Here is a 13,832-nt window from a genome sequence, read left to right as displayed (position 1 = left end):
AGCCAAAGCTACAAGAGATTGCAGATAAGAAAGCTGCCAAAATCTGCCCTGGAGAACTGGTTGCGCTCCTGCTCATTGCAGAGGCCCTGATGCGGCCAGGCAAGTCCAGCCAGGCTCGTGGCTGGCAGCCACCACCTAAACGAGGTTCTTGCAGCGGGGAGCCCCATTTCCAAAGAGAGCGATTCAACTGGAGGCACTGAGTCTTGCCATGAACACACACGTCTAAGAGCAACGTCATTTAAATACATGAAGTCACCTCGAATGAACTAGCCGAAACGTAAAAAAAAACATGACAAAAAATGACAAAAACAAAACCGCAACCAACAACTACATTTTCCTACAGTATCAGGAATAACTTATTTGAAAATACTAATTTAGGAACTGGCAGCAGCACTAGAAATTAACTACTGTTCAAACATGCAAGCTTGGATTTGAAGCTTATTTACTGTTGTATTTAATAGCTATTCACCTTAATAAGCCACATTTATTGATCACATGTTATGTTTGCCCATTCCACCAAATAACATAAAGAAACAGAATTAATTAAGACAATAAAGATCTGGCAAATACTTGTTTTGGGATATCTGCTATGAAATACAGTCCTCTCTCCTGCAAGACACTGTATCTACGAAATCACAGGGCTTTGCTGTTTGGCTTTTCTTGTAATGCTCACGTTAAAAAACCTCCTCTCACTCCTTCTAACTAAAGAATAAAATTGTCTGCAATTCTACCCAAAAGAAAAATACCAATTTGACTTTCAACATCAATTACTCTAGAAGTAGCCTCATCTTTGCTTTGGTTCCTGGAAGAACAGAAACTTTAACAGTGAAGTGTGCACATTCATTTCCAATCTCCTAACTCCTATAAAAATATTGGCTGTTTTCAACAAGCCTGCAACTTTACAGGATTGGCATATTAAATTATTTGTAGAAACTTTTCCCTGCATTTCAGAGGGGAAAAAAGTTTCCTTTGATTAGAATTTAAAAGATTACAATGTTATAGTAATAAAAACAAATTCCAAAATAAGTTTTACATATAGGCAAAAAAATAATATTTTAAACACATAAGCAAAGTCCACCTTAGCAATCCATTCGAGTACGTGGTAGCAATATGATATCCTACAGAAACCTATTAAAATGAGACTGAGCCCTCCCAACTTCTCAGCCTCTTTCGTCTGTAGAGAGAAGACCAACTGAGCAAGGATTTACCATGTTTTTTTTGACAAGAAGTCAGATTCAGGGGTAAAAAAAACCCTAAACAACTACAATCTACCACTTCAAAGCCCATAGACACATATAAATCTTCAAAACTACTCTTAACTTAAGAATTATTGCAGAAAACTCTGTCAAAATAGTAACAATTCTGCAGTAGGCTGCCAAAGCAGAATGTGTAATACAGCAGGTATCAATGAAAGAAGCCAAATTTTTCCCCATGACCTTAAATACAGGGAAAAGGCATAGACCTTTGAGAAGCAGAATCACAGATCCTCAGCAAACAGGCATTATGGACTCTTCAAATGACTTTTCTGTCCCATGCTCATTTTATTAGGGGCCTTTTCTTCAGATAGGCCCATCCCACCGCAGCCTAACACAACCCTGAGAGACAGGACCGATGGCAGGGAAGTTCCAGGTGCACACCTGGACGTTAGTACACATGGTACAAAACCTCCTGGGGCACAATCTACACAAATTTTGTATAGAGGAACTTGGAGATCAAAAAGTTCAAATAATTACCTAATAATGGCATCTCTGTGAACAAGGGAGATAAGAATTACGGCATCTAATTTCCCATCACAGCAGGTACGTAATGAGTAATCATTGTATAAAATGTTTGTAAGAACATTAACTTATTAGCATTTCTTTTAACATGAACTCATCCCATGTGCCTGAAGTCTAACAACCATGAGAGTGTGAAGGTCTATTACTCAAGTCTAGGGGAAAAATGAGTCACCTCCACTGCCCCACTTAGTTGGCAGCAGTCATCAACTGATATGGTTTCACAATACCCTATTCAGGATTCAGAGTTTCTCCCACATTCATTAAATAAATCTATTTATATATAAGAGTACAAAGCTGCACAATATTTAAATCATTCCATTTGCATTTAAATTTTTTGTATTATTAGATTTTTATTAAAGCATATAATGTCAGATAACGGAAAGATTAATTTACTTCGAGTCAAACTCGGCATTGCAGGGGCAAGCTGAACTCTGTTAGAAACTGCCAGCCTAGGAACAATGAGAAAATTCATTTGCGCAGTGATGAGTAGAGCTTGTTACTTTTGTTGAAATAACACTGTTTCAGTAAATATAACAATAAAATAATCCTATTAAGCCAATATCTAAAACAAATTTATCACACAGATGTACCAAAAGATCAATGTCTAGAGAAAAACAGATTAAATCAATATATTAAAGTAAATCACATTTCCACAGGACAAAAACTGTTACAATATTTTAAACAGTTTAGTTATGTTATTTATACCCTTCCAAACTGTAGCATGCCATAGAATTTTCAAGTCAAGGATATAACGAAAGAGCTGTATTTTGCTTGGCTCAGTAGCGGATCAAGCAAGAGCTCAAAAATGTTATGACAATTTTCACATTCTGTTGATTATCAAACCTGGCATTCAAATTCCCTTGTACATGGATCAAGGAGGAAAGATTTTGGTACATGTAATGTTTTTACAGCTTCCTATCAAAACAAGCAAAGCATCTGAAAAGCCTGAAATCAGTCCATGGCACTGTAACACATGTACCCATCTTATAAGAGAGACATAAATAATTTAGGACCCAGGTGACTTTCAAATTCAGATTAAACTTCTTTTAGCAGCAGGCTCTTTTGCGTTACTCAAGTGTATCCAAAAAGCATCTATCATTTTTCTAACATAGGGTAGATGCTACAATTGATCCACAGAAATTGATCCATACAATTGATATAAACAAAGCTGTGTGAACATCCATCTTCTATAGAAAAGGAAATGGTTATTCACCAGATATCAACCCCATGCCTCTTCATTCACAACTAGCATTGGTTAATCCTGCGTTCATCAGAAATAATACGTTTTGTCCTTTAGCAAGAAAGTAACTCGTCACCTGATAACATGAGAAGATAAGGTCACAAACAGAAAAGCAATGCAACTGCAAACCCAATGTTTTTAAAAGCAGATTTTTCCAACTTACCTTCATATGTTTCTAATATGTGCACGGTGTCGCCTATTTGTAAGGAAAGTTCGTCTGGTCCCCTCGCATCGTAGTTGTAGAGAGCTGGACAGAGGAAACGCTGCTATTAGCACATGCAAGTCAACACAGCTTCCAGGATTTTTGTTTCTCTACATAATTGTTTTCATTACTCACTGTTGCAACTCTCAACCTTTTTGTAAAGGATTCTGTAAAAAAATTTTGTGACAATTTGGCCAAGTCCTTTAATTCATTAATATTTCCCCCCGTAACAAATCTCGAAAAGCCACATGTCCACTTTCTAAAGTCAGTCCCTCACTCTGTTTATAATGCTTTGCTTCTTCATAACAATACATTCAGATAATTTTTTTTGCTGTACTTGCCTGTCTTCCAGCACTTTATGCCAATTTTACACAGCTCTGTAATGAACTGCACGGTCTTCCGCTCTCAGTTCACCACAGAGAAAACCTACAAAGTGTCTTTAGAAAACTCAAATTACCACCACTAATATTAAAGAATGATTTATCAGTCCCTTCATTAATTTATTGCATGCATATTATATTTTCATTTATAATCATAATTTCAGAATTCCCAAGTGCCAGAGGTAACTGCATCAACCCAATGTATTCATGGGAGAGACTGGTTCTATCCCCCATTTTATAGTATTCCAATCAAGTTAACATACTTTACTCATTAGCAAGCCCCAACAACATCCACAACCTGCAAATTCACCAAATGCATTTGTATTCACAAATATTTCTGAGTGGCTCCAGTCACAAGCAGGGTGAGGAGTGACAATAAAGTGAAAGCCATTTCCCTTTCCAGTGCTGATTTCAGGAAAAGCCTGGACCCCTACCATCCAGAATAGCAGCAAGAGGCACAACGTGCGAGGGAACTGAAGGACCCTCATGTTACACCCAGCTGGTGTCAATACTGGAGACCTAAAGCAGGGCAGAAACGATTCTGGACTGAGGGAAAACTCTCAGATTTGTTTAGATGCACCTAAATGGGAAATCCCACAGCTACATATACTCCAAAAGCGAATTCATCGGAGGTCGCGAGTTCCAACCCAACCCTTGGAGGAGAGTCTGCTCATCACTGCCCCACAGAGCAGCAGTCAGCCTCCACCCATGCCCACCCACATCTGTCTTCCTTGCAGGAGCAGCAGATGAACACCTTCACCCAGCAATGAAGTCAACTGCAAAAAAAAGGAATGCTGGAAGCAACTGCTGCAAGTGGCTCCTGCCTCACGGCCACCAACCCGCAGGCTGCCTGCGCTTGGCCAGACTTCCCTTCTGGCCAGGGATTGACTTTGGAGAGAACAAAAACTGCTTTGCTTTGAAAAAAACAGTAGCCAGGTATATATTACCAGAGATAAATCAACTGGAAAAGATGCATTACCCCACTCACCAATGAAATGACATCATAACCAATAACTACAAACCACGGGGGTGTTCTTTGGTTTTTAAAGACGTGTCTGATAGCAAAGCAGAATTTGAGAACTGCCATATTCAGAAGATAATAAACTACAACCAGAAAAAAGTAGTTCAAAGACTGTTCCTCCCTACCGTTCCCAAAAGAAAATCTAGAAACTCCGAGCACTGAGATTAGCAATGCCCAGAAATTTATCTGACAAATAGCACTGCACCCTAGGTTTGGTCGAAAAAAATATTAATAATCTGAAAAATAAAACAGTTATTACTCCTAAAGCTTGATTTTTATGTTTGATATGGAGGAAATTCTCTGTAAGAAACATAATCCTCCAATACCACGTAGGGTCCTTGTGATCAAAGACATCAACTCCAGTATCTCACAAGACTGAGGTTAATCAATTATAATCAAGGTGGACCCACAAAAGTTTCTGCATGGTTCTGCAACTGCAGTTACTCCCTCCGATGAGGTTACCAAGTTTAAAGGCGTTTTATACGCTATGCTTAACAACTAATGAAATGGCAAATATAGTCTTCCTCCTTCACTGTGATGTGCTACATACCTCTCATCTTCCCCCTTCCAGTACACAAAGAGCTGTGCTCAAAGTGACAGCTTGCAGCATGCAGTGTCAAAGGATAGCTTTGGAAAAATAGCTGAGAATTGTAATTTATTACTTCTTGTCATAACTCTTTGGAGAGTGAAAGCATTTTTGGAATATGATCGTTACCTCAAAACTTCCTACCACCCCTCAGATAACCACCTGCTTTTCTTTCTACATTAGTTTCCAGGGACAGGGTTGGTGTGTAGCGTTGGTCAGTTGTGCCCCAGTGGGACTCTCAGATACTACTATTGGAACAGAAAGACCTGGGTAAGTTACGTGTAACTCCCCTCCTCGCAGGAAATCTTCACAGATGTTCAGACCAAGAGAGCTGACAGGACATTAAAAACACATGCTGCGCTCATTAGAGGTCACAAAGCACTTCCAAAAAAACCCTCAAACTTAAAACCTACAGCAAAAGGCCAAAAGTCACAGTTATAAAGGCAATGAGACACCAGACCCAGAAAAGACCCTCACTTACCTGCTCAATTTTCTCCTATTCCCAAGCAGTCCCAAGAAGCAGGCTAGAGCCCACATTACACAGAACATCAACAACATAAATTACATCTATAATAATTGGTAACTGTAGAAAAATACTTTCTTGACCTCAAATCTGATAATCGCTTTAGCCCCAAGCATGCAAGCAGGAAACATCCCAAGCGGGCACATGAGGTCTAATCCCACCACGAGGACGGGGCACAGCGCCCAGCACTGCCTTCAACCATGGCCGTGACTTCATTTTCAACCTCTAGGAGTTACTATTTATTCTCCCCAGAATTTCTCAAATCCCAGTTTACAATGCTAACAGCAACAAATACATGACAGGTCGCCCTGGTCCTTTTCTCTGTGGTACTCCTCTGCTTGACAGACTACAGACTTTAGAGTTAAGTAGTAAATAAATATATCCAAGTGCAAAAATGAAAAAAAAATATGGAAAAGCAATTTGGAAGAGAAAATATAGTATACAGTGTAAGTTTATAAATAGAAGACACTTGAGGCTAAAAAAGAATAAAGGTCAAGTGCATCGCAGAGACTAGTATCAACAGTATTTAAATGAAGGCTTTAAAAAGTAATATAGTTTTATTGACATCAAAACAAGCCAAGCTAGCTATTCCTGTTTTAACGTTTTTGTTAACTTTTTCATTATTAAAGAGATATAAAGCCTCCCTCCTAGGTATCTGGCACAGAATATTTCAAAGCCATAATTGCTATTCTGCAGGAGAAGAGGGTTCTGCATTAAGAAAAATTAACATTTTAAACTGCTCTGAGCAGAGGAATGTTAACAATGGTGAATACACAGCACATGGGACAGACTGCTCGATAACACTAGTCAGAAATGTTTTCCATTCAGCTTTTGTGCATAAGGGAAGACAAAGTCACACAGTCAATATGAACTCCTCCAAACTTGCGTGGTTGGAGTTCCACACCTAACTCCATCCTTCAGGTACTTACTTAGATGTCTTCAACACTCACTGCTGTCACTAGAGTTGAGAGGACCCGTGGGTGCTCAACACATCCAAAAAAGAATCTAACTCAAGTCTACCACCTTCAGAACCCTGACACACAATCTTGCTGCCTCATACCAGACATCTCAGTCACGAAAAATTCGCGTTATGACAGATTAGAAACAGTCCTGTACTCAATTCACACTTCAGCTAAGCATTTCTCAAACATTTAAATGGAATAACACTAAGGATCAAAGGCAGCTATGAATAAAAGCCATTAAAATTTATAGCCAAGAGTGCTAACTGGTGTCTATCATAACAAGGAGGGTCACGTAACAGGAGCTGCACTGAAATGACCAATTCTTTCGACAGATGATGACAAACAGCCATCAAGTGGTTATTACTGCCCACAACAGCTCCCCCAGACCTGAACTGAGCAAGGACCAATGGCCACAGAGGGAAGATTTATCTTTAAATATATATATATATATATGTATGAAAAATAGGTCTACAAAAACCAAAACAAACAAAAACCAAACCAAAACAAATTTTTGGCTTGCAGCAGCACTGACAGATCATGAAGTAAACAACTAAAATAACTATAAAGTTCATTCCACCCCTGTGATTACAAAACCAGGCTTGAACTAAACTGCATACTCCTATGTAAGATAGCAAGTAACTCCCTCTCAGGATACTTTAAGCAGAGTGACATCAAAAGATGTTATGACAGTGAAAATGTTTGATTAGAGCAGACAACAAAGCTTTAATTAAAAGGAAAACAAAGTTTGGAGGAAGAAAGAATGAAACTGGTATTCTTTTATTTTGTCTGATCAACAGTATTCTGAGTCACCATTTAAAATATTTAAAAGCCTGAAGTATAACTTCCAAATTTTAATTGTTTTTTTTAACTGAAATAATTTCTGCTTAATTTGGAAAATCCAGTTCTCAGTGCAACAGATTTTCAGCTCAGAGAGCTCTAAACCAGATGAAGCTTTAGGAATACTTACATCAACTAACATCAGGCCTCCCCATCCTGCTTGAACTGAGAATCAAGGCTCACTGTTTTGGCAAAGGAGTTACACAGCCTCGTAAGTTAAAAACAACCTTTGCTACAATGCACAAGCAAGATAAGGAGCATGGTTACTCAAGCATCAAAAGATTTATGACTAAAGACTTAACCAATGCAAGTTAACCTCATGGTTAATACTAATACAGCATCCCGATGGTCTTCATCCATGCACAGATTATTTTTTTTTCCTCTCTAATAAGCTTCAACTGAAGAGGCACAGCTAAGCTTCTCTATTGCAACTGAATACTCTCATCCCTTATCATTGAGAATAATGCTATTTACAACGCATTTTCTCCTTAAGGGATACATGTGATAGAGGTAACTTAAGAGACCATGCAGAAGAGATACCAAAGTCACTGGAGCTCACGACAGATGCTGCTTTCTGAGCTCCAAATGTGCAGCCTTTGCACAGAAGGAATACAGGAGTAGCTCAGGCTCTTGCAACCCACTGCCACTTCCCTCAGCTTGGGCTACAGCCTGCACTATCCACGAAGCACCACATTCATACAGCCCAGTATATGGCAATCAGCTTTAAAGGAAGGTGACTTCCTTCCCGGAGTAGAGGACTGCTCTCCCTGCAGCAAACCCTTGGGCAGTTGCTCTCTGAGGTCTCCGACACAAGCCATGCACCTCCCAGGCACCTGCATCTGACCAGCGTTTTTTAATTATAAGGTTAGACTGCAGAAGAGAATGACCACAGCATTTTCTCAAAGTTGTGCACAAAGAGCTTTATTTTCCAGTTCTAAGCATCATTAACCATAACTGATTTAATCTATCAGTCTGTGGGGGCCTATTATATTTGCAAAATCACACCTATAAACCATTATTTCCTTGACAGCCATGTTATGGGTACACTTGCACCGGCTTCCATAAAGACCATTTCAGGTGTGTTCTCATATCTAATCTGCTTATAAAAACTGAGTTAAACAAAAACTCTTCATAATAGGGAAAGCACCTTGTCATTTTAGGGGACGTGCTGCTGATGCCTAAAGAACTGTTGTGGCTCTTGAGATCTGCACCGATCAAAGCCAGCAGCATATGGGTTTAGTATGCCTGTCAGTTAGCTGAGGCGGAGTTAGCTGGCACCAAGGCTGAAGAGCATCCAGCAAATATATCCGTGAACTGTGGGTCTCAGCTCTGAGATGCAACGAGCAGAACTAGGATGGCAAAAGAGAAAAAAAAGTACAAGGTCACAGTAACAAAACCATCCTCAATCCACCTCTCCTTCCCATGCTGCAGGACAGAAGGTTTCAGTGTCACCAAAGATATTTTTCCTCATGAGCTGTGCTTTCAGTCGAGCAACTCTCCGGGTAAAGGCTCTCCCTGCTCCCCTCCTCCTCCCACCACAACCACAAAGCACATCTACGCAAAAGTACTGAAGTGCCAAAAGCAAAGGATTAGTGTGGGCATAGAAAGAGCAATTTTTTCAACTCTAGGAGTTGATAAAGAAAGGAACAATGAATAGGGCATTACAGTAATTGCACTAAAAACCCATTTACTGCTAAAGAATACAAAACAAACACCTCTACTGAGCTGCACTCATTAATCTGCGCACATTAGAAAAATGATGAGTGCAACACAAAGAATTGGAGAGGTGACAGAGGGGAAAAAAGGAAAAAACAAACAAAGGTAACATCAATATATACTGAAAAAGCTTTTCTCTGACTGTAGGAAAGCTCAGATCTTAAGATAGCATTAAAATGTTACAGAATAATATTCCCTGCAATTACTTTGCATTAAAGGTTGTATTAATCGTTCCAAGAAAGCAGACTACATTTAACACATTATCAGCTTTATTTTGCACTGTCTTTTAAAAAACTCCCAAAATCATAATTGTGCTTCTTCCATAAAAGCAGACTGAAATCGCACAAGTAAAAGCAAAATCTTTTGCAAATTCCCTAGTATTAAAAATAAAAGAAACCTGAAGATTTTCCTCCTATTTTCTCTAAAAGGAAAGTGGTTGCTTTCAGTATTAGGGAGACTCCTTAGTCCTGTTTTACTTAACCGGACAAGTTTCCAATTTTTAAAGCTGAGGCTAATGGACAAGGAAGAAGGAAAAAGGACAAGTCAGGAGTTGCACCAAAGATTTGTTAAGGACTATTAGTTCATACGTGTATTAACTGAGGGCAGGTCTTCCTGCCTTACGGAAGTCACCTTGTGTTTTGTCATTCTTGGTCTCACCAAGCTTGGTTCACAGGTCTTTCTTAATATTCTAGTTATTCTGTCATCCAAACATTCACAAAAGATGAATTTCCTAAAGAGAGGAGAAGCCTGAAGAAACTCCGAGACTTGAACAGTTACCACCAAGCTAACGATGAAGATACAGCTCATGGCTCCTCCTCCTCACACACAACATCTTACTGATTAAATCCATGAACATGACTTGAATTCTGCATTTAGAGGAGAACCAAAGCACCAGTGCAGCATCGACTGTTGGTTGAGCACAGCTTAGAAGGAGCAAAGGGCCACCCAAACCTCTATATACATAACTAGATGTGTCAGGTTTTATAACAGACAGCAACACAGGGGAACAATATGTTCCGCAACACATCTGGTGTCTTATCACTACCCAACATGAATTAATAAGCTGAGGAAGCTTCACAAATCCAGAGCAATCCTCAAACTTAAGTCACATTGCCTTCCAGAAGTGTAACCACCCTGTTGCTGAATCCTGCAGGCAGAGCTCAAGTAGGACAGAACAAGATGCACACTTGTCCTTTCTGCACTAATTAAAAATAAATTTTAAAAAAAGTTCTGGACTTATCCAAAATTTCCAGGAACCAGGTTCAGGTTCTTGCTTTTCCTCCTCCCCCCTTTTAAGCCAGATACTTTATTTTTAGAGAGCTAATAAAGTAAGATGCCAACTCACTCTCTTAACAGCTTTCTCCCTCCTCCTTCTCACTACTTAATCTGTATTCAGAGTACTTCACCACTAAGTACTGAGGGTATAAAGCTGAAACTAGTGCTAAAAAAAAAAGGTATCATTATTGACTATAACAGCATTAATAATGTGCCATAATGCATAGCTAACAAGAAGCACAATCAAGAACATTCAAATCGATTTTTTAATATTAAAAAGTCCATTAACCGAACACATTGTATGTGAGAAGTAATCACACCACCCCGAGCTCTTAACACTGTTTTTGTAGAAAAAGCAAGATGCTGATTTAGACAAACAGAAAACATTATCTAGAGGCAGATGTCTCGGCATCTGGTAACGCAGAATCACAAAGTAAGTGAGTTTTGATGTTCCCATGAATTTCCTACATTTCACTGGGGGACACTGAGAAGCGATAACGCGGCGCTTGCTATGGTGGGCATCCTCAAGGAAGGCAAAGACAGCGCCTGAGCAAGCACCATGGTGTGTCTGAAGGAAAACTTCTGTGCTTTTAATTAACTGAAATTAAAAACAGCCTCTACCTGAAGTCTTTGCAAAATTTGCAAAGCCTTCCATATTGCTATGCATAAAATGCATCAAGGTATCTGCTGGGCACAAGAAGGAAGGAAAAGAGTTAAATGCTGGAGGGCAGGAGGAACTAGTTCAGCTTAAGGTCAGTGCTGGCAGAGGATCAAGTACATCCAAACCGGTCATGACTCAACGCCGGGCCGTATCATTAGACAGAGGTGCCCCAAGAGATGGTGAGTGACCGAAGCTGGCAGCGCCGTGGCTCCACGCCCATTCCGGGCTGGTGTGCCTCCAGCTGCACGGCCCTGCCCCTTCCCTCACACCGCCGCTGCCGCCCACCTCAGCCAACAGTTACAAGCGGTTCAGCTTGCTCAGAACCTCAGCGCTTCTCCTGCAGTAGCTCCATAAATAACTCGGAGCAATCGGGGAAAACCAGCAAAGGCAGCGAACGTGGGAGGGCGACAGCATCAACTCCAACGGATATCGACCACAGCCTTGAGCAGGTCCCAAGTAGAGCAGTGCAGTTCAAACCTGTCCTGCCAAACACAGAAAAAGGGGCAAACATCCCCAAACTCAACAAGCTCAAGCTTAAACCCAGCTTATGAAAGAGACTGTATTAGAGTTACATGCACAACACAGGCAAACCCTTAAATCCTTCCCAACCCAGTGATCCAGGCTAAACCAGCACAAGACCAGTGATCTCTATTTCTCTGTTCTCCCCATCTCCCTCCTTTCCTTTTTTCCCTTTTCCTTCACTACCATTAAGCAATGCAAGGCATACTGTATTGCTTGCCACAACTCATTATATACTTAGCCAATTATATATAATATATATTATTATATATGTTAAAAATATATAATATATATAATATTATATATATAGTACTCTAACTCCCTGAAAGGAGGGTGCAGAGAGGGGGGATGAGTCTCTTGACCCAAGGAACAAGCACCAGGACAAGAGGGAATGGCCTCAAGCTGCGCCAGGGCAGGGTCAGACTGGCTCTTAGGAAGTATTTCTTTGCAGAAGGGGTTGTTGGGCGTTGGAATGGGCTGCCCAGGGCAGGGGGGGAGTCCCCATCCCTGGAGGGGTTGAAGAGTCGGGTTGACCCAGCGCTGAGGGATCTGGTGGAGTTGAGAACGGTCAGTGTGAGGTTCATGGTTGGACCGGATGATCTTCAAGGTCTTTTCCAACCTTGACGATTCTGTGAAATTATGGTCAAAGTCTGCACAGGCACCAATGTTTAATCACAAATTGCCAATTTGGTGCTGAAGGAGGACGTGCAGATTCCCAAATGGCTGGGAGCAGCACCTCCTATACAGGTTGGATCGAAGACTGGTCGTGGATGACTGACACAGCCAGTTCCTTCATCCTTCACAGAAGAATCTTTATGAAAAAATCTTTTTCAGCTTTCGGCTGCTGCCACGCAAAAGCCAGCAAGAACATAGCCCAGTTATATCTGCATAAGGATTTTAATAAAAACAATCCAGTCTGCGCTCAGCTCCATCTGAAGATTCTTGACGCATCAGTCCCCTGCTTCTTCAGGCTTCTCCATTGCCATTGCAGCAGGTCTCTATTGCACCGAACGTAATTTTGTAAAGGTGTCTTCTACTAAGCACTTCGACAGCAGTGAGCTTAATGTCACAGCTATATTTTAATAGCTGTTTCAATGGCTATAAAAATCAAGTTCAACACAATAAAACTGCTATCACACTACTGCGGAAATAGTTAGTAAAAAAACGGCCCCTGCAAGACACTATTCACTGCAATATAGAGCTGATGATGCAGAGCAAAAAGCCTAAAGCAAGAGCAAAATGGGGTGATGGGAAGAAGTTTTCATTTCCTACTGTTCTTCCTCCTCAGCATTTCTACAAAGGAAAACAAAATCAAAATTCCTCCATTGCCTTCTCAGGAAAGCTTATGGGATAGGGAAGACAGAAGGAGGAGTTTTAGGCTTTTTACACATCAAACGTTGTTCAATTTATTTTTACTTGCCATCACCTTATTTGTCTTTCAGTCTTTCAAGCTGTCTCCAACAGCAAGAACTACAGAGAAAGAGCACAGATCCAGAGTCAAATAATCCCCAAGGAACTTGTTCTGCTTTCTTAGAAATAACAGCCAGAGAGAAGAATTACCTGCTAAGAGCCACAGTTTGATCCACCAACACTTTCTCTTTTCCACAACAGCTAGGCTATTGCAGAAATTGGAAATATGTGATATTTTTCCTGAAGTTGTATCTTATACTAGAATTAATGGAAAAAACGTAACCATGGAAGCGAGTCAAACAGCACTGAATGCATTAAAAGATAAGAGCGGCATTTTGCAAAAACAGGGGAAAAATTGTTTTTCCCCAAACTAGTAGAAATCACATGCCTCGTGCCGCTTTCAGCGGAGTGACAGAGTTGGCTCAGCAGCGAGCCTTAACAAAGAGTCACTGTCCGGCTCGCTCCGGGCTGCCGAGAGCCCGTCTCTCGCCATCGGCCCCTTTCCCCAGCAATGGGGTTTCCTTTCAGCGTTGTCAGAGGGAGCTCACACCCGTACAAACTCTGTGTTTCCCACCTGAGGGGAATCCTTTCAACCCATACTAATTTTTATGTTCACTCCAGAAGAAATAAGGAGAAGCAAATGTAACTGATCTGGTATTGCTACTCTTTAAAGACCCAGCATCATATTTTACTCTCTCCATAAATCAAATACACAGACTTCT

At 40.5% G+C, this 13,832-nt stretch overlaps 1 protein-coding gene across 4 annotated transcripts in view; it reads right to left on the bottom strand.

Annotated features, from left to right (window-relative positions):
• Nucleotides 1-13,832, bottom strand: part of DOCK1 (dedicator of cytokinesis 1) — a 312,454-nt gene that overhangs the window by 285,478 nt on the left and 13,144 nt on the right. For 3 of the 4 annotated variants that reach the window (XM_074875532.1, XM_074875533.1, XM_074875535.1), the window contains exon 2: nt 3,182-3,265. The exons of the other annotated variant lie outside the window; for it this stretch is intronic. In XM_074875532.1, coding sequence (XP_074731633.1) covers nt 3,182-3,265 — 84 coding nt within the window. The remainder of the gene's footprint in view (nt 1-3,181; nt 3,266-13,832) is intronic. 4 annotated transcript variants of the gene reach the window in all.

Source organism: Strix uralensis, chromosome 7 (genome assembly GCF_047716275.1).
Source record: "Strix uralensis isolate ZFMK-TIS-50842 chromosome 7, bStrUra1, whole genome shotgun sequence".
Taxonomy (NCBI): Eukaryota; Metazoa; Chordata; class Aves; order Strigiformes; family Strigidae; genus Strix; species Strix uralensis.
Note: the sequence above shows the minus strand (reverse complement) of the source record. Positions and strands in the feature narration are given on the sequence as shown.